Genomic DNA, 23,376 nt, shown 5'->3' on the forward strand with positions numbered 1-23,376 from the left:
AGGATGAAGATCACTAATCGTTTGAGCCCACCATTTTGGCCGAAGAGTCGAGGGGCCAACATCAGATGCTATCGAAATAGCTGGATGAGGAGCAGGAGCTATATTATCTAGAAGTGGCTGAGGTGGTGTATCGGTAGCATCAAATGACTCATATAAAATAGAAGAACCCAAGTCAGAGATTGTTGAAGACTGAATCTTGGAATGCGGCGGGGAGGCAGAGAGTGGAAATGGTCCAATTTCCTCATCATACACAACATCACGACTGAAGATTAAACAATCAGTATTTACATCAATCAGTCTGTAGGCCTTATGTGTGTGACAGTATCCTGTAAACATGACTTTCTGGCTTTTGGAATCCAACTTAGTGCATTTGGCATCAGGAATCCATACATAAGCTAGTGAGCCAAAAACTTTCAAATGGTTGATCCTAGGTTTGCGACCAGACCAGGCTTCCTCAAGAGTCTTATGGTTAACTGCAAGGGTGGGTGATCAGTTAAGATGGTAGACAGTTGTGGATATTGCTTCAGCCCAATATTTTCTGGGAATATTTCTATGTTCTAGCATAGCCCTAGCCATTTCTGTGATGGTACGGTTTCGACGCTCTACAAGATCGTTTTGTTGAGGAGTGTGAGGTGTGGTGAACTGATGTCTAATGCCACGAGTAGTATAGAAGGTAGAGAAAGCAGAAGAACATAATTCCCCGCCCCCACCTTATCAGTCCTAAGAGTACGGATGGAGGAACCAAACTCTTTTTCTACTAGAGCTTTAAACTGTTGAAATACAGGAAAAGTATCTAATTTTTTCTTAAGAAAATATACCCAAATTTTGCGATTGAAATCATCCACAAAGAGTAAGAAGTACCTGTTCCCAGTAATAGAAGAAGTATTTTAGGACCACATATATCAGTGTGGACCAGCTAGAGTACTTTAGATGCCCGCCATGATTCACCATCCTTAAATGGTGTCCTATGTTGCTTCCATGCTTGGCAAGCTCCGCAAACATGATGGTTCTGGGTATGAATATCAGGTAGGCCGTGGACTAAATTATCCCAAGCAAGTTGTGCTAAATATTGAATGTTTAGGTGACTGTATCGCTGATTTCAGAGGCTGTTGAGAGCGGATGATTTAGCAATGAAGGCACGCTCGAGGGAATCGCCTGAATCTACAAGCTCATAAATACCATGATCCTCAAGACCAACAACAAGTGTAGTGCGAGAAGCACAATCAATAATCAAACACTTATTTCCACTGAAAACGACATCCAACTGAGGGGAGTGCTTTATAATTTGACTAACAGACAAAAGATTATGTTTCATGCTAGGAACATAACATACATTGAGGAACATGAGTCTTTTTCCTCCAGATTGAATCTGAACATTGCCCTTGCCGACAATATTGTATTCTTCGCCACCTCCAAAGATTATTGAGTCAGAATAGGGAGTGAATTCAACAAACCAATCACGCCTGTGAGTGAAATGTTGGGAGGCATCGGAATCTATGTACCAAGTAGAAGATTTCACATGATTTGTAGGTATGCTGGCCATAAAGGCATGGTAGATAGATTCTTTCTGCTTTTAGTGTTGGGCAGCATTGGCTTGTCTTTTAATTGACTTTGACTTCTGATGCTGCTGATACCAAAGTAACGTGAATCGGAATCGGCACAGCTGAATCGAATCGTGAATCGGGGGTGAATCGCCGGTGAATCGTCGATGAATCGACAAATTTGAAAAAACCTTTTAAATGTAAAGATATTAACAATTTAACACTTATTTCATGCACCCTTTATTGAATATAACTTAAAAACACTATAACATCATCAAATAGAATCTAACATACATAAACATGAAACATAAAATCCATCACATACGTAACTATGTTATCATTATGTACTAAAATGTAAATTGTATGCTAGCTGAAGTAAATAAAAATCAAATGATCATAATGATTCAAATCATAGAATCAATAAGATGAAATCATGAAGATCTATAAGACATCAAATCATAAATGTATGTATAAATCTAAGATGAAGATCGATGAAAGTTTGAAACATGTCTATCAGTGATTCAGTATCACTATCAATATCTATACAGTGTAAACAAAATATAAAAACAAGGCTCCAACTCAAGCCTCATCATCCTCATCATCATCCTCTAGCTCTGCTGCAGCCTCAACCTCAGCCTCTGAGTATCCAGTTTGCCTATGAGAAAGGCGTGTAAGGTAGGTCCTAGAGGACTGCCGAGCCATGTCCCCTGCATGGGCAATGGGCTCATGAATAACGTCGCTAGGGCTTGTGTTTGTGCGTGCGCATGTGCGTCTACCAATGCCTGAACGTGCTCTAGCTGCCTCCTCTGCCCTGGCCACAGCCTCAGCCACTACATCCACCTAGTCAACCCACGCGCGGTCTTCCTCAGTGAAGACTGGGTCCACGGTCTCTGTGATCCACTCTGATTCTGGATCAATCTCCTTCAGAATGATCAGAGAGGAGTCAGCGCTCAAAATCTGTCTGATCCTAAGACGAAGGTTGTAATGAACAAAGACAAGATCATTCAACCTCTGCATTGTCAACCTGTTTCTCCTCTTCGAGTGGATGTGCTCGAACATGGACCAATTGCACTCACATCCAGAAGCGCTGCTCGGCTGACTCAGAATGCGGATAGCAATTTTTTGAAGGTTTGGGGTTGTGGCCCCAAACAGTTGCCACCATCTATCTGAAATAAGGAAAAAACAAAAACAATTAGTCTCATTTACAAATTACAACTCTAAAATTAATGCATTATATAATCAACTTTAAGTTTAGAATCTAGATTCATGAACATTGAATATATTATTTAATTTTTACCTGGCTGTAGTGTTGTCTGAGCATTTATGGCCATCCTGCTAGAGAAAAGTGGCCCCTCCTTATTGTTGAACTGGTCTAGCTCAACAATCGCAGCAACGCTATTTTCATTGCTACTCAATCTCTGAATCACTGTGTATAAGCCAGTGAGAACCTCCACATCCGCCTTGAACTCAGGACGGAAACGAAATGCCGGATTCAGATAGTAAGCTACTGCGTGGATGGGTCAATGGAGCTGATTTTGCCATCTCCTATCGATGATGTCCCAAATAGGGCCATACCTCTCTTGGACTCCTGCATATTGGGCTTTGATGGCCTCCTTGGCCCTATCCATGCCCTCATGAATGTAGCCCATAGAAGGCTTCTCCCCATCAGTAGTTCGTAGCAAAGCTACAAGGGGCTCAGTGACCTACATATAAAGTAAAACAAAAAATTTGAGTCAAAACTTAAATATAAAATAATATAACTTAAAGTAAAAGCAAAATACTAAATGTTAAATTGTAATAAATTTACTTTAAGGATTTCTCTAGCGGGTTTCCAAAAACCATCCTCATCAAATATGCAATCCGCCACATCTAGCCCTACAGTGGTTGTAGCATAGGAAGAGCAAATCCACTCCTGCCCAACAAACATGCTCCTCAATCCATCCCTTGATGTCAACAAGGACTGCAGGGTGATGAAATTCGAGGCAAACCTCGTGATACTTGGGCAAGCTAACTCCTTGCCTTTTGTGTACTTCCTCATTGTGCTAAGGACAAATGCATGATTATAAATGAATTTGCATATGTTTTTTGCCTTTTCCACACATGACTTGACAAACTCAAGTTTGCCGATTTCCTCCAACATGAGGTCAATGCAGTGTGCCACACGAGGGGACCAAAATATGGTGGGGTGCCTCTCCATCAAAAGTTTACCTACAACAATTTTAAGTCAATTAGAAACTCAAATGTCAAAATTCAAATAAATTTATTTTCAAAACTTGAAAAGTTAAAAGTTTACCTGCTGCAACATAATTTGCTGCATTATCCGTCACCACCTGGATCACATTTTGTTCCCCCACCTTTGCTATAACTTCTTCAATAGCCTCACATAAATATGTGGCATTTTTCACATGTGCGGAAGTGTCAATGGATTTTATGAACATGGTATATCCTACAAGGAACAAAACAACGAATTATAATATTAAATGGATCATTAACGAATTAGCATTCAACAAATCAAAATTTACAATTATGTATGTAGGAAAGTAGAATGATCAATCACCTCCACAGGATACAAGAAAATTGAGGAGTGTTCTATTCCTCCTATCGGTCCAACCATCAGTCATGATGGTGCAACCCTTTCGGTTCTCCTCGAGGCCAACCCTCATGTCCTCTACCATCTCATCCAGGAGGTATCCGCTCAACTCAACCTCAATTGGGGCTTTAAACCCCGGACCACAAATAGCAACGGCATCTATCATATTCTGCCAATAAGGAGCCCTATCACAAATAAAAGTTTAGATGTCAAAGACTCAAATTATAAAACAAGTAGATATAATTAAAGTTTTACTTTTACTTTTAATTTTAACTTTAAAGAAAACAAAGAAAAAAGAATCAATTACCTGGCTGCAATAAATGGAATGTTGCAAAAGTACCAAAATTTGCATATCTCCTTTCTGGCAGCATTGTGAATCTCCTTGTTCAAACCCATGCCCTCAAGCGTGGGTTGGGAACCAGGAGTAGTGCGGGCCACAAAGTAACTATCCATTTTGTTTTTCCGCACTCTAGGTTGCAATAGGTTGGTGTGGGACTCTGTCTCAGTATGTGACCGACTAGCACTAGCACTAGCACTAGCACTAGCACTAGCACTAGCACTAGCACTAGCACTAGCACGAGCAGAAGAACTAGGATAAAAAGGAGGCCTAGAAGAACCCTCTCCAACACAACCTACGAATGCAGAAGCTGATGCAGATGCAGATGTGGATGCGACTGCAGATGCGGGAACATGGGAGCCAATACCCCTTAACCCTTCAACTTGCATTTTCCTATTTGCTTTGTCTTTTTCAATTTTTTCTAATGTCATTAAGCAAGTGCGTTTTGCCTCAGGAGTTTGGTGAGTTCAAATTGTAACATCGTGTCCAGGTATAGCAACAATGTGGAATTTCAATCTATAAATACCCCCGGAAGTTATTTTTTCTTTACAAAACATGCATTTTGTTTGATATTTGGTTCTTCCAGGAAACTCTTCATTATATTTCCAACATTCATGTGTTTTACCCATTGGAATTTGCGAAAAATGAGAGCAAAGGCTGCTGTAATAAATTTTTTAATGTAAAATGTCAAATTTTGAAGCTAATAAAAATTAGAAATCAACAAACCCTAGCTTGCAACTTAGTAAAAATAAAGAACGTTCAAGATTTACACTAAAATTCTTGAAAACTATAGAAATTTAACAAAAAACACATAATACATTAAAAATTTAACAAAAAATGCATAATACACTAACATGCAAGAAAAAATAAGCACTTACCTCTTGCAAATGAGTTGAGGAGTGTTGATATTGGCTCCTTAATGCTCCCAAAGCAATTGATGGGCTCCCCAAATGGCCTGTTGATCTCTTTGGTGCTCTTCCTTCTTGCCGGTTGGAAACCTACGGCTTTTCTTTTCTCTTCTTCTCTCTCACTTTTCCTCTCTTCTACTCATGCTTAACAAATAGAAGGCCCTTTAGGGTTATAACAAAGAGAATAGGTCAAAAACAAAGTGAAGAAAATAAGTGATTTTTTTTAAAATTTCAACTTCCCTTTTTACATGCTGTGGGCGATTCATACCCGATTTTTACAGGCGATTTTGGCGATTTTTACATGAATCGCCTAAATCGGCGATTCAGGCGATTCATGGCCAAGAAATTGGCGATACCGATACACGATGCAAAAAAAATTGCACAGCATGAATCTGGTTGCGGAATCATCGATTCAGGCGACTTTTGGGCGATTCTCGTTACTATGGTTATTACAGATGGTCATAATATGTGAATATCTCAATGGCACAAACTTAGAGGTGAGAAAATGAAAGACCCAAAAAAATTGGAGTACATGGATGAGAGCTCGAAAAACCCAGAAATAAGACGTCGGAATTCGGATCCGCTAGCTCAAAAATCGAGGCACCAAAATTGAGGCACCCACAAAAATTTGATGAAGATCTATTTAAGATCTCGAAAAACCCACAAAGAATATGCGATCAAAAAAAATTTCGACCCCAAAAATTAGGGTTTCAAAGTCAAAACTCAGTCAGCGGCCAATGAAGGTTTTGCATGCAGAAAAATGACGATTTCAAGGAGAATAATGGTCAATTTTTGCACAGATCCTTATTTGTAAGTAGAGGTGAGGCTGGAGAGTTGAGTTTGGCCTCTGAATAATGGCGAATTTTGACCCAAGAATCCTCCAAAACAGACACGCAAATGGTGGCTAGACGGCTGCAACAAAACCAGATTTGCAGACGCGATTTGCTCAGATCTAGACGTGAGCTGCAAATAAAGTAACACACGGGTTGCAGGGTAAAAATCGGACCAGTCATGAGCAAGTAAACTTCGACCAATCGCGAGCACAAAACCTGCGTTTTTAGATAAAAACAACCACGATTTTCAGACATGAGGTGCAGACGAAAAATCATGATTTTGAGAGCACAAATCCCTAGCTCTAGATTTCGAATTTCTCCAAGCAAAAAACCCTAGGTGGGTTTTTAGAGAAAATCGACTGAAATAAATTAAACAGATAATTTCAAAAGAAATTATAATTTTTTTTTGAAAAAATTTAAATACTGGCTCTGATACCATATTACAAACGTAAATGGAAGAATACTTGATTAATTAAACACATAATTTACTTCTCAAGATTGAATTTTCCATGTTTGTAGCTCTTTTAATTGGGTTCTTGTAAGGTGGATCCGTTGAAAGCTTTAACCCAACCATTTAAAGGTTCTGATTAGCCATCCACAAAAAAAACTACCAATCTTTTATTTGATGTATCAGTCATCACCACTGAAAGTTTTTGGAAATTTGTAAGGAAAGATTCCATTGAACCCTATTGTTTAAGCTGAACCCTATTGTTTAAGCTTGAGCCAATTCTTTGAAGTTTAATTCTGGATTATTTTTGTTGTATATAGTAACATGGAGGCATTTCCCCCCAAAAATTCTTCTTCGAGATGGGGACGCACTGGGGATGAGGGATGTCGTTTGACGTCTCCAGTGGTGCCACCAAATAGCTTCTGTCCCAGAGGAAACTAGGTGACATCCTGACAGGGGAACAAGGGGATGATAACGTTTCCCTTGACCCTAGGGGATGGTCGGGCGTCCCTTGTCTAGGCAAAAATGCAGAAGGTTGCTTTAAAAAATCATTTAACTTATGTCTATTATGTTGCTCAATGTAATCATCTTTATGATGATTGACGAGATACTCATGAAAATTTGATATCTATGACTTTTTATTTGTTCGTTCAAGTATTTAAAATTCTAATATTTATAGTTCAATGTTCAATGTTCCCCTTTCATGGTCAATATTCAATTACAATGCATTGTTAAATATTCAAATATTAGAAAAATTTGTATTTGTAATGTTACATCTTTGTCTTATATCATTATACATCTTTTCATAATTAGCATTTTAAGTCCCACATGTATGGTATAACTATATAGTATATACCCATCTCCCTCCATTCCGCTCCACCGACCCTCCACTGAACCCCCATGCCCCAAAATGAGGCCTCACTGTCCGCCCGCTAGAAAACTTGTCCCCCCGTCCGCTAGTGCAGTGTAACTATGTTTTTTGTAAGCTTTGCATAAACCACAATTTGATCATGGTCCAAAGTAATCAGGTGACTATGATTTGACAGTGTATTTATGAATAAAACAATTCTGCTCCTTATTAATTCACTTGACATAATTATGAATTGATTCAACTTCATTTTATAGTTGATGTACATGTTCAAATTGTGTGTACTATATATCTATTATGTATGGAAGAAGATTTTCTGTTTTTAATTAAACACAGTATGTGGGATATTGCTTAGGGGAACATGTATATTTTCAGCCTGAATTTTGAGATGTTTACCCCAATTTTCTTATATTAATGCTAGTCAAATTACAACTTGTTTTAACATGATACAAAGTTATAAGGCCAAAAAGATTGCTAGCCACCACTCTTAGCACCATTTTTTTGTTATCCATTCTTGTTATTTTCTAGTTGAAACTTAATCATTACTGATCCCTTTTGGATTGCTTTCTGTGAAAGTGAATGAGGAATATTGTAATATCCCCCCTAATAATCTTTTTTAAAATATTCCTATTAAAAATGGTTTTTTTTTGATAGAACATATATCTATATTAGATATCAATTAATAAATGAACAAATAATATTAACATTGAACTAAACTAATAATTATTATCGATTGATATGAATTAAATAATTATGAAATAATTAGTAAAACAATTACCCAATTCTATCTAATTCTAGTTAGAAATTAATTCAATTATTATTATATCATAGTTCATATAAACATCCCAGGAAAAGATGGGATAAAGAGGCAATCAATGGGTCTCACCCATAAGGGGTGCTCTCCTTGAAGACTAGAGTTTCATTTAAATAAACGGTGATAATACCAACAAAAGGGCATTGAACCGTAAACCAATTAATTCTGTAACCACATGGAATGTAAACGAGAGTATAATCAGCAGGTCAGGATTAGGTGCCAACATGCATACTCCATCAAAGGTGGTGAATCATAGTCCGTTGGAGCTGACTGACAGATTGGTATGATCATCATACAATATGTAGACAAGTGGAGGTTATACTTGTCGTTGACTCAAAACACGTTAGTAGTGTGGCAAACAACAATTAAACCTTGTCGGTAGTTTCAAGAGGGTATGCACTAACACTTATTTTGAAAGCTGGACATTGCGTTGAGGACACATTACTGTACAAATTCAACTTTTTCATGTGCTAAGGTTATATAGTGGGGGAGGTCTGTTAAGGGGTGGGTACATCCCCATAAAAGCAAGTTGGTAATATATTATGTTCCTTTGATATTATTATGAAATATATATATATATATATATATATATATATATATTTATTTATTCTCTTGCATTATTAATATATTAATATATATGATAGGCATTTAAAATATGAAAACATAAGTATATGACAATCTATAAGTATAATATTTAATAATGAGATTTGATAATTGAATATTATTAAATGTAAGGATTAATTGATAGTATCAAGATAGAAGTATGGTTTCTTATGGATTTAGATCACAATGGAATAAAAGATAAAATAGGTAAATATAATCATTAAGCATATCATCCAAGTATAACTTGGTGGAGGGCAGTCGTTGTGAATGACAGGATACAATCCAAGTATAACATGGCGGAGTGCATTCATTGTGAATGTCGTGATACAATCCAAGTATAATTTGGTGGAGGGCATTTGTTGTGAATGTCATGGTATGATCCAAGTACACTTTGTGGAGGGCATTCTGTGTGAATGTTGTAATATGATCCAAGCACTCTTGGTGGAGAACATTCATTATGAATGTTCAATTACATAACTTGTTAAATACCATGATAAGTATGTGTCCACCTGCAACAAAGGGCAAAATATTTAGTTAAATTCATTATGATCTTACCAATTTTTTGTTATTGTTGTGCCAATCGAACCCTAATAGTGGGGACATTACAAATATGTATAATGATATTAATAAGAGAGTGCTGTCTACACTAAAATTAGAAAGTAATAATGAGCTTCATGAATTTCTAATATTATGTTTTGTCTGAATAATAAAGATGAACTTTGAATTCTTGTATCTGTATGAGTTATTTAGCACAGTTTGCAAATCTATAAGTACACTCCTAGTTGTCGAGTACTCTATTTTTCTGGGTGGGCAAGTTTTTGAAAGCTTAACTCTCATGTTTTAATAGAAAAAAAGTGTGGCTAAAAATGGTGATGCAGGTAAAATGTCGGATAAAATGTGTTTTTCACATGTTTTTTTGGTATAGAGCCATGCATTTTCTCTTTTGAGATGTTAATTTTATTTGATATATTCTGTAACTGAATTTTACCAAAAACATATGTTTCTCTAAGAGATTTCAATTATTAGTAACCTCAAGTTGCTGAGTTGAAAATTTTGGGCTTGCCGAGTACTCTCCAAGTCCGAGTCTGCGAACTATGGTCTATGGTACTAGTTTCTCTCTATTTTTAGGAGGTGCATTTTGTAAAAATCATGTAGAGTGGACCAAGAAAGACATGTTCAAAGTTGCTCTATCATTTTTGTTAAATGCCGCAGTTTGCAATGACTATATTTTGTTAGGAGAAAAAACCAATAAGCAAATGTGGTAGACTCTTTATTGATTTTGGCTCATATTTGTCCTACTCTTTTTATTCAATAATCATTTTGAAATTTTTTGGACTTTATAATAATATTATTATTCTATATTGGCTGTGCTTGGTTCAGTGATTGAGGACAGCAGGATGAGTGGAAGAGATTTTACAGAAGAAGAGATTTTACAAGTCAGTTCATCTGCCTCTTTTAGCTTTTTGCATTTTTCTTTTGCGATAATGGAAAGTATATAAAAATATGGTTCATGCAAGCAGTCTATATAGCAAAACAAGCAAACTTAAGCTCCCAAGGAGCGTGAGTACAATATTATCATCTATTAAAACCTGTTCTCAAGGAGCGTGTAACATAGCTTGAGTCTAGCTCGAATGCAGAATTGCAGAGCCCAATATAGAAAGCCTAGAACAACCACTAACATATTAGTTTCTTTTGATGCTATGTTATCAGATTCTTTCTTGCTTAAAATCAAGGTTGCATGGGGACATGGGTACTTGGGTACTTGGGGTATGGGTACTGCTATTTTTCAAAACAGGGGACAGGGGTACTTGGATATGTCAAACATTTTTTTAATATAATTTAATATTTATAGAAATTCTGAAATTATGTCATGACAATGGTTTTTCAAAACAAGAAAGTGATAAAGTTTGCAAATGTAATGTATTGTTTTCAGTTTCAGATTTGCAATATGTTTGTAATAGTTTAATAAATGATAAATGTTTAGATGCATGACAGAGAAGGCAGACATTAAACATGATCAAGAAGATCATAAATCATATAACAATGACATATTGCAGATGTTAACTTCTGACTTGAATAGTGATAAAGTGTATCATTAATCAGTATTGTATCAAAGTTTCAAACTGATTATGTATTGAATTAAGTTCGATAAACAACAAGTTGATATGGAAACAAAAAACTTGAACAAAAATCAGCAATCTTAATCAAGGTCCTTAGTTATGATGCTCTCCACTGATTATTTGGTACTTGGGTATGTGGGTATGCATCCCAGGGGTGTGGGTACATGTGCTCACGCAACCTATCTTAAAATGTTTAGTAGATCAAAAGTTTCTCTTCAGAACTTTTTACCCTAAACTTGACTCATGCAACCACTCAGAATACACACATATATGTGCAAATTTAATATTAGATATTGGAAACAAGATTTCCAGGAATTCTCTATGATTGTCAATATGTTAGATTCTTGCACACTTGTGATGCATTTAAAACAATTTAGCGTCTATATTGTCAAGTCCAAAGTTTCTAGTTATGCCTTTATATAGGCAGAGACCCAAAACACTCTTTGATTTTACATTTACTGAAAAAATCATTTCCATATGCAATAGAGGGACATCCCATCCAATGCCAAACAGTCAATGCTCTGTAATTTTTGTGTTTAAATCAGATGAATTGGCTAACTCATCAAATTTCTTGAATTCTTTTTACTAATGAAATTTTCTGTATAATATTAATTTTGTAGAATTTGGGTTTGTTTATTCTTGAATATCTGTCTACATAAAATTTGCCTTACAAATATCTTATGAAATTTTCTGTATATTATTCAGTTATGATTATCGACTTCTAATTCCATAAAATTCCAAGCAGCTTCGTCAAATATGCAAAACTTCAGGCGCTACAGTATCTTTTCAAACTGGTAATGTGCGAGATTCCTTGTATCGGGATGCTATTAACTTTGTTCTTACTACATGTAGCAGGTAAAATATGTCTGTTTCGAGTCATGTGACGAACTTCAAAACATTTCGCTTTGAATCTTAAAAATGATTTTGAAATTAATTCTTTCCTACCTTGTATTAACACATAGAACTTTTGATTTTTAATTATATTAGTGGTAACATTATTATTTTTATGTGGGAATATGTATAATGGTGTAGTTCACATGGTTCATCATTGCCTCAATTTGGTGGTGAGGAGGCAGCTCAATTTCTATCGGGCCTTGCAGAAAATATAGGAATTAAAGCAGATCGTGCTGCAATTATGGTTAATGGTGCAGTAGCATCACGGACACGCTCCTCTTTTTTACAGGCTTGGGTAAGCGGTTTGGCCCATTATTCCTATTCTTAGATTAATAGTCCAGAGAATGAATAAGAGTGATTTCTATAAGGTTAAGGAGTTTTCTTTGTGCTGAAAGAATTGACGTCCCTGTATTTCATCAATTTATTGCATTTTCAATGTAGTAATGAACTCTCTGGACTTTTTAAGAATTGAGTTTTGAAGCTCATACTCTAGTACTCTAGTATTTTATGTCATATGCTGTATAGAAGTAGGAGATGGGAAAAAATTGTGATTTAATGGGAATAAAATTGCCCTGTGATCTTTTTTAGTGGGGAAAACTGCAAGTCATTCAGTGCAATTTTCATTTTGGTGTTGAAATTACGAAAAAATGAAGAAAAAATATCTGTCAACCTGCAAAACTTTAACAAACCACAGTTCTAATCAGCTTTTTGCCATAAGTTTTATTGTAGAATTTGGAACACGAGCTTGACACCAAGATGGGGAACAATTGACACTCATTGCATTTGATTTTATAAGCATCTTGCAGGTAGCTGTCACAATATTTTCCTTTAGCTTTTAAAAGCATGTAAATTGACTATTCAGTGATTTAATGGCTTTTCTGTGGGCAGAAAGTATCGATTTTTAATTATTATTCCTCTGGCTCCTGCCTTACGTTTTTCCTACACAAGATAATTTGTAGCTGTCCCAAGATTCAATTCGTGAAGACCAGTCCATTTATTTTATGGATTTAGTCTCATAACTCCAGTTACCGTGAGCTAAAATGGTCACAACTTGTGAATTTGGCAACTTTGTCAGTGGTTATCATAACCTAGTGACTTAAGGAAGAGATGGACATCCTGACAGGGAAAACTTGATGAAATTCAATGATAGATATTTTTTATATCATGTGCTCCCTGCAGGAGTCGATGTTTTATGAATACTTAGTTCTACTATAGATGATTGTAAGCTCACTGATGTTTGAGAAAAATATTGAATCTAGATACTGCAATTATTGATCACTGCCATCTTTGATTTTGATATAGATATCCACAGCTGCTTTATTAAAGCATCAGTTAGAGTAGCTGATTAGCAGACCTTTGATTTCAGGAGCATCAGTTAAAGAAATGCTAATATGGTAGAAAATTCACCTTGTTCTGCTACTGCATTAAGGGTCTGCAATCTTCTGCTTAAACTGATGTATCTCTTTAATATCAAATTTAATTTAGCATTTTGAAAGGTTGTAAATGCCATGTAAGCAAAGACAACTACTAAAATAACTGTCAATCTTTGACATTTGCATTCTGCTGTGCAAAATGAAATTGCTACTGATTAATTTTGATTTGCTCTTTGGAATTCTGTTGTGTAAGTGAAGTTGCTAGTGATGGAGTCGGATTTTCTCTTTGGAATTTTGTTATTTGGCATCTTGCTTCAATATGAACAATGACTTAATTAATAGTTTTTCAAAAAAACTCACTCCCAAATTAAGTGGCTTTAATTGCTAATTAGATCTTGCTCCTTTTGCTTCTCATTTTTCTATTTTGATGCTGTATCAAATTTCTAGCAGAATTAAAGTCTTCAACACTTTCTAATCACCTGGATCCTAGTCTGTGCAAGGTGAGAGCATATGGTGCTTCCAGCCACACAGCTATGTAAAAGGATGTGATTACGTAGTATTGGTGGTAAGTTGACCAAAGCACTGAAGTCGTATAGCAGGCCTAATCAACATCTCTTTTGCAGACTGTGTGAACCATAGCAGGCCACTGGCAGAATGTTTAAGTTCACCTGAGATCAAAAGGGTTGATACAGTAGCTTGTTCAATGCCAATACGGGTTATATCAACATCAAACTAATGGCTCGTGAAATGCAGTATGAACTGGCACTAAACCATCTAGTTTTACAATATGACAGCATAGAAAAGATTATTACAATAATAGATAAGTCGTCTATTATTAGTTAATGGTTATCTATTGTAAATATCTAATTAGCTTTAGTTTGCTTTCGTTTTTTGCTTTCTCTAGAATAGAATGTTTCTATTTTTTACGATTGTTTCCTAAGGAAATATCGTTTCATTCTTTTGTATAAATTGACCGTCTGGTCTCTGTTAATAACAAGCAAGTATTCTACCAATTACTTCTGTAATATGGTATCAAAGCGAATACTTCAATGTTTTCAAAAAAATTATAATTTCTTCGTTGAAATTATTTGTCTAAATTTTTTCAAAATTGTTTCAGTCAATTTCTCTAAAACCCGCCTAGGGTTTTCTGCCTGGAGAAATTCGAATCAGACTAATACAATCTCGAGCTAGGGTTTGAGGATTGAAAATCGTGATTTGCAGAGGAGATCGCATGGAGAAAATCATGATTAAATCACACCTCTGTAAGGGGCGATTTCTCAGCTCCTAGTGTTCAAAAACCACGGCAATAACCAACAAGAGGGTTGTTTTTTTGTGTCATTTTTCTGCTGATGGCTTTCACAACCTCAGACCTGCATTTACAGCCATTTGTGGAGTTAAATCCCCATATATTAAGCACTCTTCAGTTTCGTCTTAGCCTCCAGTCAAGCTCTGAAACAAAAATCTGAAAGTTCTTTCTCAAATCGCCATTTTTTCTGTTGTTTTTGACCTCCATGGGCGCCGATCTGTTTTTTTGCTCGAAACCCTAATTTTTGGGTTCAAATTTTTTTTTTTTGATTTCAGATTCTTGGTGTTGTCGTCCTTTTTTTCTGGGTGCCTCGATTTTCGACCGAGCAGATCCAGAAACTGACAACATATTTCTTTTGGGTTTTTTGAGCTCTTTTCTGGGTCACTTTCTGATTTTTCTAGGTCTTCCGTTTTTTGCCTCAAGGAACTTGCTGTTACAGATTTTCACTGTTTTTCATTGAAAAACGTGCCATGGCATCTCTGACAAACATTTTGCTCGAGCATAGCTCCAAATTCAATGGTCGAAACTATGGCACCTAGAAGCAGCGGATCATTGCAATTTTTGAATATCAGAACATCGATCAACTTGTTCTGGGTGTTACAAAGTGTCCGACTTCTTTGAGTCTTAATCAAGATACATGGAATTTGAATAATCGAGAGGCAGTGATGCTTCTCAAATTATCTGTGGCTAATGATCAACTTTCTCAGATTCCATTTGGCAAGACAGTTGCCGAGATCTGGACACATCTCAAAGGTCTTCATAAGACTTCTGGCAAAAGCAAAGCCTCTTTTTGAAAAACACTTTGTTTTCTATTGTCATGGATGAGCGCACCTTGCTCTAGGCACACCTGAATCGGATTCAGGAAATCCGTGATTAGTTACTTGCCATCGGTCTCAAGATGGAGGAAGAGGATATTGTTGTTATCACTCTTCAGAGTTTACCAAAATCCTATGAGCATTTTATTGAGACTCTCAACATCACATCTTTTGGTGTTGATTTGAAATTCACTGATCTTTGCACCATGTTGCTTCAACAAGATTGGTGGAAACAACAATTCAGTAGCAGCTTCAGCTCCACCTCCACAGAGCAAGCCTTCGCTGCGAAATCCTTTAAGAAGGATAAAGGCAAGTTTCAGCAGCCATCTCAGCAGAAGTCTTCTACTTCAGCATCAAATGGTTCTCGAAAGAAGAACATTCAATGCAACTACTGCCACAAGTTTGGACACATGAAGGTTGAATGTCGGAAATGCTTAGCTGCATAGTCTAAGCAGTCAGGTTCGCAGCCCAAAGCGAACAGTGCAGAGCACACTAAACAAGCCTAGTTACTTCTGTAATAAAGATAACCCTTTGTTGGTGAAACCTTCCGAAGTATCATGAACTGCTCATAATAGATTTGATAGTTGAACAACCCCAAAATAAACCAAATGCAAATATATTGATTACTGAATGACCCATTATAAATTATGCCTTTGATGACGAAATTAGCCAGATTTGCAGTTCTGGATTAAACTGTAACATGCTGCAACAGGTTTGAACAGTAAGGAAATCATCTAATAATCTCCACCAACTCTCACTCAACAGCCAATCATGAACATAAATTGGTACATCTCAAAACATATCCTTATTCACCATAGCGCACTAGAAGAAGATTGCATCAGATTGGTAAGTAACTTTAATAACGTATAATTGTGTAAATGGCATTCCTATAGCAGTTGGAACACCATTAAATACAACTTAAGTCCATCAAAATGCAAAATTGCAGTTCCAAAGCTATTGGGAAAAATAAGGAAGGACTAGCACCAGCTATTAACAAGGAATTTGGCCTAGAAACATATGTTTTCCGAGCAGCCTCCTGTCCACTTCTAATGCCATGGTATGGCCTGTACTATGTAGTGCGACCTGCTTCTTATATTTGCAACCCCTTTGCAATCTGTACGGAGAGATGACGGGAGTGGCAACTAAACAGCAGCTGGGAAGAACAAACTTAGAAAATGTATCTACACAAGCAGCTTGCAAGGGATGTGTGACCTACTACAGGTGAGTGTCACCAACAGCATGAAACCTTCAAAAAACACTTCAAATATTTTGAAGTAATATGCAAATCAATCCTAAAACTTACTATTTAAAACACAACAATAATCATCATTTTGCGACACAAAATCCAAAGCTTCAATTTGTAGCACAACGATGTCTTGGATGAAATCACACCTACTAGCTAGGGAATTTTCGTCCCTGAAACTAGAGAATGTCAAAATGGTTTTCATCCTTAAAACATTTTGGAAGAGCCTGTGTTCTCTGCACTGCAAAGTTGAGTAACATTTTGAAGTTTAACCTGTCAAATCAGCTCTTATCCTCTGTTAATATCATTTGTGGAGGGAAATACGCAATTTAAAAAATAACAGTATTTTTCCTTTAAAATGAACTCCTTTTGGAAAATGAATAATATCTTAATGTGTAAAACAAGCCTCCAAGGCTAGTCATCCAACTTTCAAACAGACTTGTAACTTTTTACAAATTAAGACACTAAACTGTCATTTTAATATTTGAACATTGAAATAAATAATGTTTCAATGTGTCAAACAAGTCCCCAAGGCTAGTTATCCAACTTTCAGACACTTTTAAAACAAATTAATACACCAAACTGTTATTTAAATATTTCAACATTACATAAGTGAATAATTGAATTAACTTACCCAAGTTGCTGAATGCACCAAAATGTCATAAAAATAGAATTTCAACCATTACCAATATAATAGTGACAAATAGTATTCTTGTTGAAGAATTTTGGGAAGCTCCACAAAGGGTAGAAATCAATTTTGAAAGTGTTCAGTGGATTCACACTACTAATTGAGCGCAATGCCATGAACAAAAAACCTCTTAAACTTGTGGTCTCCAAGATCTTTGGAGTTCTGCCTTACCAATTAGACTACCAGAAAACTCAGGAAATAGGCTAATTATCCACCAACTGATTTTGCTGGAGAATGGGATATCATATACCAGTTATACTAATTTGGTCAACCATGCATTAATACACTTATTAATAGGTCTTGATCCTCATGAATCTAGCTGACAATGTATTTGTAGGTGCATATTTAACATAGTTCCCTGCATTTATTTATACCATTCTACCATCTCAACATGATAGACAAGGCCTAACAATTCCAAATTGTCTTCATCTCTGAGGTCACATTTGACATAGAGTATAGGGTAACAAATTCTAGCTTGGGAAGAAAGCGTAAGGAGGCACATGGTACCATTGCCTGCCCATCCAGATGATCTACACATCACCCTTTTTGAGTGAGAAGTAATGGCAACGAGGTTAACTTGTTTGCTGGACAGTGCAACAACTTGTAATGTTATTAATGAGGATCTTGTAGCAAAAAAGCGAGTACAAGCTAAGGACTTTTATAAAGATTTAGGATCATGACAACCGAGGGATTCATAACAAGTTGCAATAAGAAGATTCCATAGTTGAGCATCTAGTTAGATGAATATATGCTCAGTGCTGGGTTTAATTGAATCAGGATTGGTGAGATTAATATTATATTGGCCCTTGGGATTTTTCGTGGTTGCAATCAATTAGTAAATATCATAGGGGGACGAGGGGACAGGAGAACGGGGGGACAAGTTTTCAGGATGGGGGGACAGGGGGGGCCTTAATTTGAGGATGGCAAGGGGATGGCGTTGGGGGATTTGGGGGGTTATATATACTATACATATGGTACTTAAAATGCTAGTTATGAAAAGATGTATTCCAATATAAGATATAAAGATGTAAATGAGTAAATACTTGAACATTGCATTGAATTGGAACATCGAACATTGAACATAATTTGTCAAATCAACAAATAGTTAAAACCGAGACTTCCCCCCATCCTCATCAGAGGTGGTAGAATTTGGTGGTGCTGCTGGGGATGGGAGAAGGGAGTCTCCAAGTCCCCAGTTTGTGGGGCGAAAAGGGGGGGAACGTGCCCCCCTGTTACTATGGTAAATATAGTCAATATTCTTGAACAAGGGAGTTGGAGATCATTCTTGACGGGCAAAAGATAGTATTGAAGGCGTGGATGGATGCTTCTTAGAAGACAATGATGTGATGAGGTTAGAAGCATTGCTTGCACATTTTGAAGTCGTCCTTGAGGTATGTCTTTTCACCAAAATGTCTTTCTGTGATGATTCTAGATTTTTTGAAGAAATGAGTGATATAGTCATTGGAGTAGCATATGGACATTAAACAAGGACAAGAGACAAGATGATGAATTGAATTATTTAATACGAAAAACGATTTGACAGTTTTCTAGGGGTAGGTGGATAACAGTTTCAGGTATCTTGCAGTGTAATGTTTCAATCAGAGTTCATATTGGGTTTGGAGACTAATCTGGGACTCCGGTGCCAGATTTTGTCTGTACAAGCAATCTTGTGCAACATGACTTTTAATGTCACAATCTTGATGGGTTTTGAGAAATTAAATATTGTTTAATTCACATAAGCTAAAATGTTTAAAAGGGGAATTTAATTATTTAATATTATGGTCCATAATAATAACAAATATATTTTGATCTTTTAATTATAATTATAAATTGACCTTAATTAAAGTATCTAGTTAGCAACTACTAGGAATGAGCTAAATGTGGTATTATTTAATGGCTTTGCAGATGGAGACTACTCATGCTATGATTAGTATTTCATCAGTTTAAATTGAGGATTCTTTCAAACTTATCTTCTTGCATTGTGTCTAAGATTGTCACTGTCGACAGTGAGAGATCTGCCCTAGGTGGTCATGGGAGTATCACAGTGATTCTCTATTGGGATTATTCTTTAACTATTAAAGCCAAAAAATCTTTAGAAGATTGCTTAGTATTTGATTTAGTTGGAGTCTCCATGCTAACAGAATATGCCTAATCATTGATTGCCGATATATCTTTGAGGTTTACTATCTTGTTAAGGATCCCTCAATGTTCACCAAATGACTTCATAGAGTTGTTGCAACTTGATATACAGATAAGGTATGTTGGTATTAATATTTGTCACTTTTGTGTTAGACTTATATGGGAATATGTTGTGGTGATCAATATGTGTGATGTCCATAATAGTGGCAGAAAAAAAGACAAAGTTCTATGGCTGAAACATAGTGTTACTGGGTGATGCATCCTTCATATTTTTTCTAGTCATCCGCTCTCCAAAACGTCACAGGGACAAGGGACACCTAGGGGACTTTGACCTAGATTTCTAGAGGAATTTGACTTTGATTCTCAAAGTAACACAAATTTTGGCATATGAATTCTACTTATTCTTATTTGTTAAGATTTTATTATGTAAGTACGTGCTTTATCCATGTTTTTATATGAGTATTTTAAAATTTTCTATATCTTAAAATTTTCCTCATTGTTATATAGCCAAAATTGGCAAAAAAATTTGTCAAAAATAGTTGTCCTGGAAACTTATCCCCCGGTTCCTTGCTGTATCCATCCCAAAAACTTAGGGTAACACCGTTGAAACATAGTGTTGACTTATTTGAAGACAATGACACTTTGTTGTTACTCAACATTGTTTGTCAAGACACTATGTTCTTAGTAATATTTGAGTGCAGTATTATTTACATTCAGGGATATTTGTTTGTGCTTTATATTAATGTTGAAGCCTTGTTTCCTTTCATTCCCAGTGAAAGTAAAGAGCCAATTGAGTTTTATTGCCGAAGAGCTACTACATTGGGCACATTTGGACATATCAATTCATTGGACCAACGTGAAATAATTGTTTGGTGTTATGGGGCCTTGTCATTCACGACTCTATGTAAATGTCGAAGATTGTAGCCGTGATAGAGATCTTTATCTCTGATTTTATGAAATAGAAATATGTTAGTTATGACCGTTATGGTCATCTTCAGTTGAAAGAGACATTTGACATAATATTGAAGATAATATTATATTGAGACGTGTGTCATACGTCATGCGAAGAGGCATGTGTTTGAAAATATGAAGTGTTGAATTCTTGGAAACATGGTCTTGTATTTTGGATTTGAATAGACCTTCGTGTGTAAGTTGAAGAGTCTAAATGCAATCTATTTATGTGATTGCTTGGTGTATTGTAAGATATTTAAGTGGAAGCCTTGTACTTGAACATTTCTTTTTACAAGAAAAGATATATTATGCTGGTGTGGCTCAGTTTTTCTCTCTAGTTGCGGGGTTTTCCAAGGATAAATTCTGGATCTTTTGTGTATTGATTATTCTCTTATGTATTGCTCTTATCATTATTTTTCTAGGCCAAAAACTTAACATCAAAATGTCTATTATTAGTTTTGAGCCCTCTTCCACTTCCAACTTGTTATAATTTAGAGCTTCAACAAGTTTGATTCCCTTGTAGACAGTCATGGCCGTAGTTATGTTTTTGGATTTTATGCCCAAGTTTGTAGTAGTGCATTCTATACAGTGACCTTTATGGTTGTAGATGAGTTATACCAAGAATGTATACTTTAACGATTGCTTGTACTTCTATCTACCATACCATTATACAACATTGTCTACAACACAATAGATATATCACCAAAATACCATGCAATGCGAAGGAAATGCTATATTTTATTGATTCCAAAAATCGTCCATAGAAAATCTTCGTTTAGATTACTTACATCAGTCCTTATATTCTATTTCGGTTGGTTAAGTAAACCAATAGACACATCCCTTCGTTGACTACCCGAATCCCTTATTAACAACTTGTAACAATAGATATACTAATGGTTTATTACCGATCTACATTGTATTAGAAGTTTGAAGTCCCTTTCCACGATTAGTTGCTTAGCCTGTGCTGTCTGTAGTAACTTTAGAGCATCCTTCTGATCTTTCTCTGCCGTGTCTAGTTTTCTCCACGTGAGCTGCTTTTTCCAACTCCCACTCTATTTTTGACTTTTGTGTATTTGCCTCCACGAGGGTCAATTCTTTTATGATCTTTGTTACTTCCCTTTTTGCTTGTTGGAGCTCTATGACTCAGGTTCTGAATGTACCCTCCATCTATGCTAATATATGTATAAGGGGTGGCTGCCCTATAAGTGTCTTCACTATGTGGGATGTTTTCCATTTCTCATTTTTTTCCCCACTCTCCATTCCTTCTCTAAAGAGGGCACTCCTAACTATCGAATCATCTTGTTGAGTAAACACAACAGAAGCACATAACATAGAGAACTGCACCAAGGAGAGAGGAAAAAAAATACTTTATTAATTCATCAAATTATCAGCATACATGCTTAGCTGTGAGGCCTTTTGGATTACGACCAACAAGATTTACGAAATCCCAGACTCAGAACTTTTACAAGTCCTGAATTTGGACTTCCAACTCTTCTACTTCGTTCTCCCATCTAGACTCTCTAAGCGATCTCTTCGTGACCTCTTTAACCTATACCTAAACACCCCTATTTATAATTGCCAAAACAACTTACAAAAGATTCTAGATCATTACATGATAGAAGGACCAACTTTAAAACGGTCTGCACGCATCCGAAGACAATGTCCTAACATCAAATTCATGATCGAAATTAAATGCATAAGTTGGCTCAAACTAGAACCAATCACAGACAAACTCAGTCAAAGAAGGAACCAAGCATCAATAAACATTAGGTTCACTCGACACATGAAGGAACGCTTGGCTACTAGAGCACTCGGCCAATACTGAACAACTCGACAATAACTTGAACAAAATGAGCAGGATTACAAGGTAACCGAGGATGCTTCTGCATCAGAGAATCGGGGTAATCCCAAGATGCTCTTACATCAAACAATCGAGGTTGAAAGAAATGATTCTCTTGAATAATTGAGCTGTCACAACCTGAGCTGAATCCAACTTAGATTGGGAAATCCATGTAGCATCTTCAACTGGTCTGTTCTTCCACTTCACCTAATAGTCATAGTAGTCTTTTCCTCGTGTGCTTTTACCAACTCTCTAATCTAATATTTGTTCAACCTCTTCAATCTGCTTCTTAGGATAATCATTTGGTACAACAACTTCATCATCTGACTCATTATGCGAATCATCAACATTGAATATAGGAGATATATCCATGTCATCAGATAACTCAATTTCATAAGCATTACCATTGTCAAACTTCCTCAAAATTCTTTAAGGACCAAACTTCTTCATTTTAAGCTTATTGTATGTTCCAACAAGAAATCTACCTTTCTTCAAATGAATCGTCACCTCATTACCAACTTCAAAACCATGATGTCTCCTAGACTTATCAACATTCTCCTTATATTTCTGAGTACTTTGTTCCAACTTCAACTTTACTTCCTCATGCAAAGACTTCATAAAATCAACAAATTCTTCCCCTTCAACACTTCTCTTCTCTTCACCAACAACATCTCTCAAATTTGATATACCTCTAAGCTGCATTCCAATAACAATCTCAAAAGGTGTGTTTTGAGTACTCCTATTCACAGAATTATTATATGCAGACTCAGCTTGTGCCAATACCACATCTCAATTATTTGGCTTATCTCCAACTAAACATCTCAACAAATTACCCAAGGTTCTATTCACAACTAAACTTCAACTTAGTATCCATCTTCTTCCACAAAGTCGCCAAAATAACCAACAAACTACTTGTTTGTATTAGAAATAATACTTTTTGGTAATCCATGCAATCTAAAAATCTCTTTGAAGAAAATCTTAGCAACATGCACTGCATTTGATGTCTTCTTACATGGTATGAAATGTGCCATCTTAGAAAATCTATCCACAACAACAAATATGGAA

General features: G+C 36.1%; 1 protein-coding gene across 2 annotated transcripts in view; it reads left to right on the plus strand.

The window, feature by feature from the left end:
• Positions 1-23,376, plus strand: part of LOC149563001 (phosphoribosylformylglycinamidine synthase) — a 99,036-nt gene that overhangs the window by 67,606 nt on the left and 8,054 nt on the right. Inside the window, exons 2-4 of one of the 2 annotated variants that reach the window (XM_089826440.1) lie at positions 10,323-10,378; positions 11,808-11,917; positions 12,095-12,251. In XM_089826440.1, the coding sequence (XP_089682566.1) occupies positions 10,323-10,378; positions 11,808-11,917; positions 12,095-12,251 (323 nt within the window). The remainder of the gene's footprint in view (positions 1-10,322; positions 10,379-11,807; positions 11,918-12,094; positions 12,252-23,376) is intronic. The other variant, XM_089826441.1, reaches the window with a different exon arrangement.

This window comes from Cupressus sempervirens, chromosome 4 (genome assembly GCF_028749045.1).
Source record: "Cupressus sempervirens isolate cs-2001-9-10 chromosome 4, ASM2874904v1, whole genome shotgun sequence".
NCBI lineage: Eukaryota > Viridiplantae > Streptophyta > Pinopsida > Cupressales > Cupressaceae > Cupressus > Cupressus sempervirens.